The sequence below is a fragment of the Apis dorsata genome, unplaced genomic scaffold (genome assembly GCF_000469605.1).
Source record: "Apis dorsata unplaced genomic scaffold, Apis dorsata 1.3 scaffold_326, whole genome shotgun sequence".
Lineage (NCBI taxonomy): Eukaryota > Metazoa > Arthropoda > Insecta > Hymenoptera > Apidae > Apis > Apis dorsata.
In genome coordinates this window covers 675737-678084 of record NW_006263594.1, presented here as the reverse complement: position 1 = coordinate 678084, position 2348 = coordinate 675737, and the positions used below count along the sequence as shown (strand labels likewise).

General features: G+C 28.5%; 1 protein-coding gene across 2 annotated transcripts in view; it reads right to left on the bottom strand.

Annotated features, from left to right (window-relative positions):
* LOC102675172 (probable beta-hexosaminidase fdl) overlaps positions 1–2348 on the bottom strand; it is a 33526-nt gene that overhangs the window by 613 nt on the left and 30565 nt on the right. The window contains exon 7 of one of the 2 annotated variants that reach the window (XM_031511525.1): positions 1–113. In XM_031511525.1, coding sequence (XP_031367385.1) covers positions 1–113 — 113 coding nt within the window. The remainder of the gene's footprint in view (positions 114–2348) is intronic. The other variant, XM_031511524.1, reaches the window with a different exon arrangement.

Sequence of the window (2348 nt, the reverse complement as noted above, 5' to 3'; positions counted from 1 at the left end):
CTCGTTGATGGGATTCAACTGGCCGCAATTCGGCTCGCCGCAATACGACGACCATGGCTGCTGATCAACGCACAGTGCCAGCTCCCCGTAACCGTACTCCGTCCCTGAATAAATTAACGAGATCAACGTCGGTCGCTGTTTGGATATAACGCGAGTCGCGCCAATCTTTCTTGCCTCCGATTTTTTTCAATTAGCTTCGTTTATTGAAATTATTATTCACGTTGGTGGAAGGATTTTTTTTTTTTCTTTTCTTTTATGAAAGGTGATTTCGGAGGAAATTTTTTTAATTTTTCACGCGGGATATTAGAGACGAAAGGTTTCGAAACCTCGTGATATATCGTTAACGATAATTAAATTGACAGTAGAGGAATTATTTTTTTAAATAATTCGACATTCTTCACGAGGAATTTTCGATACGAATTAGAGAAGCTTGGCGTTGAAAATTATCATCCCAAATATTTTTGTTTCGTGATCCAGTGAATTTGGAGAGGTATATCGTTTGTTAACAATAATTAAATTGACAATAGAGGGTTATTTGTTTAAATAATCTGACATTCGTATCGAAGATCTAAATTCCACGTGAAAAGATCTATCAGATTATAGATTATAGAGGAGCTTGGCATTGAAAACTATTATCCTAAACCAAGCATCTTTTAATTTCCTTTAAGATCCAGTGAATTTGCGAATTAAATTAACAATAAAGAAATCATACGAAGTATTTTTTAAATAACTTTTCACGGGGAATTTTCGATACGAATTAGAGAAGCTTGGCATTGAAAACTATTATCCTAAACCAAACACCTTTTAATTTCCTTTAAGATCCAGTGAATTTGGAGAGGTATATCGTTTGTTAACAATAATTAAATTGACAATAAAGAAATCATACGAAGTATTTTTTAAATAACCTGACACTTTTCACGGGGAATTTCGAATTAGAGAAGCTTGGCATTAAAAACTATCATCCCAAACGTTTTCATTTTGCTTCATGATCTAGTGAATTTGGAGAAGTATATCGTTAATAATAATTAAATTGATAATAAAGAAATCATACGAAGTATTTTTTAAATAACTTGACACTTTTCACAAGGAATTTTCGATATAAATTAGAGAAACTTGGCATTGAAAATTATCATCCTAAACCAAGCACCTTTTAGTTTAAAATCTAGCGAATTTGGTGAGAAATATCGTTCGTTAACAATTAACGTTTAAATTGACAGTAGAGAAATCATACGAGGTATTATTTTTTTAAATAATTCAACATTTTTCACGTGGAATTTTCGATACGAAAATTAAAAAATCTTGCCAATGAAAATTATCATCCCATCTATAAAAAAAACTATCGAACCAAACACCTTTTAATTTCCTTTAAGATCTAGCGAATTTGACAAGAAATATCGTTCGTTAACAATAATTAAATTGAGAGTAATAATAATAAAGAAATCATATGAGGTATTATTTTTTTAAATAACCTGACATTTTTTAATGCGGAATTTAGAACTTTGGATACGAATCAGAGAAGCTTATGAAGCTATTCTTAGCATTGAAAAGTGCCAAAACATCCTTCCATTTCAAGATTCAGTAAATTTGGATCCAGAAATTAACAACAATACAAATTCATCGAGAGAACGAATCGAACGTATTAAATAATTTTTAAAAATCTAACAATTATCTACAGAATCTATGAATTAGAGAAATTTGTAAAGCTTTTCTTCACTTTAAATTATCCCAAACCAAACATCTTTCATTTCAAGATCCAGCAAATTTGGATTCAAAAATTGCCAACAATACAAATTCATCGAGGGTAAAAATCAAATGTATTACTTTTTAAATAATCTAACAATTATCTCACGAAATCTACGAATTAGAGAAGTTCGTGAAACTTTTCTTCACTTTAAATTATCCCAAACCAAACATCTTTCATTTCAAGATCCAGTAAATTTGGATCCAGAAATCGACAACAATACAAGTACAAACTCATCGAGGGAACGAATCGAACGTATTACTATTCGTGTGACAACCGAACATCTAGAATCTAGATCCTCGAAATATATAATAAATAATAATATAATATTAATGTATAATAAATAAATATAATAAATAAAATAAATTAATAAATTATCATCCCAAATATCCTTCCATTTCAAGATCCAGTAAATTTGGATCCAGAAATTAATATAATAAATTTTAATAAAATTAATAAAATAAATTTTTATTTATTATAAAAGTAAATAAAAATAAATAATAATAATAAATAAAAAATAAATTTTTATTTATTATATTATATATTTTATTATATATATCATATTATATTATAAAATAAATTTTCTTTTGCCCGGATCACAATCCTC